This window comes from Cystoisospora suis, assembly GCF_002600585.1.
Source record: "Cystoisospora suis strain Wien I chromosome Unknown contig_7128, whole genome shotgun sequence".
In the NCBI taxonomy this organism is placed as follows: Eukaryota; Apicomplexa; class Conoidasida; order Eucoccidiorida; family Sarcocystidae; genus Cystoisospora; species Cystoisospora suis.
The window spans coordinates 4386-4606 of record NW_027159914.1 but is presented as its reverse complement, the minus strand read 5'-3'; the positions used below and the strand labels follow the sequence as shown (position 1 = coordinate 4606).

Here is a 221-nt window from a genome sequence, read left to right as displayed (position 1 = left end):
TCTTTCTTTGCGTTGGTCCTTCTGATTCGTACCTAGAGTATCGGGGTGTTTGAGAATGTCTCGATGCCTTCGGCTTTGGCCTTCTCCGCAAGTGGTAGAGCAGTCGCTCCAGGCACTCCACTCACTCACGACGCAGTTGTCTGGGCACTTCACTCCTGCATTACATCCCTCGCGCGTCTCCTAGCACCCCCGAGAACAAGACAAAAGAAAAAGAAGAAAAG

General features: G+C 52.0%; 1 protein-coding gene across 1 annotated transcript in view; it reads right to left on the bottom strand.

Annotated features, from left to right (window-relative positions):
* The window catches only part of CSUI_010316 (thrombospondin type 1 domain-containing), a gene marked incomplete at its 3' end in the record, with an annotated part of 2953 nt that overhangs the window by 774 nt on the left and 1958 nt on the right, over positions 1-221 (bottom strand). Inside the window, exon 2 of the mRNA XM_068070421.1 lies at positions 33-180. Coding sequence (XP_067917603.1) covers positions 33-180 — 148 coding nt within the window. The remainder of the gene's footprint in view (positions 1-32; positions 181-221) is intronic.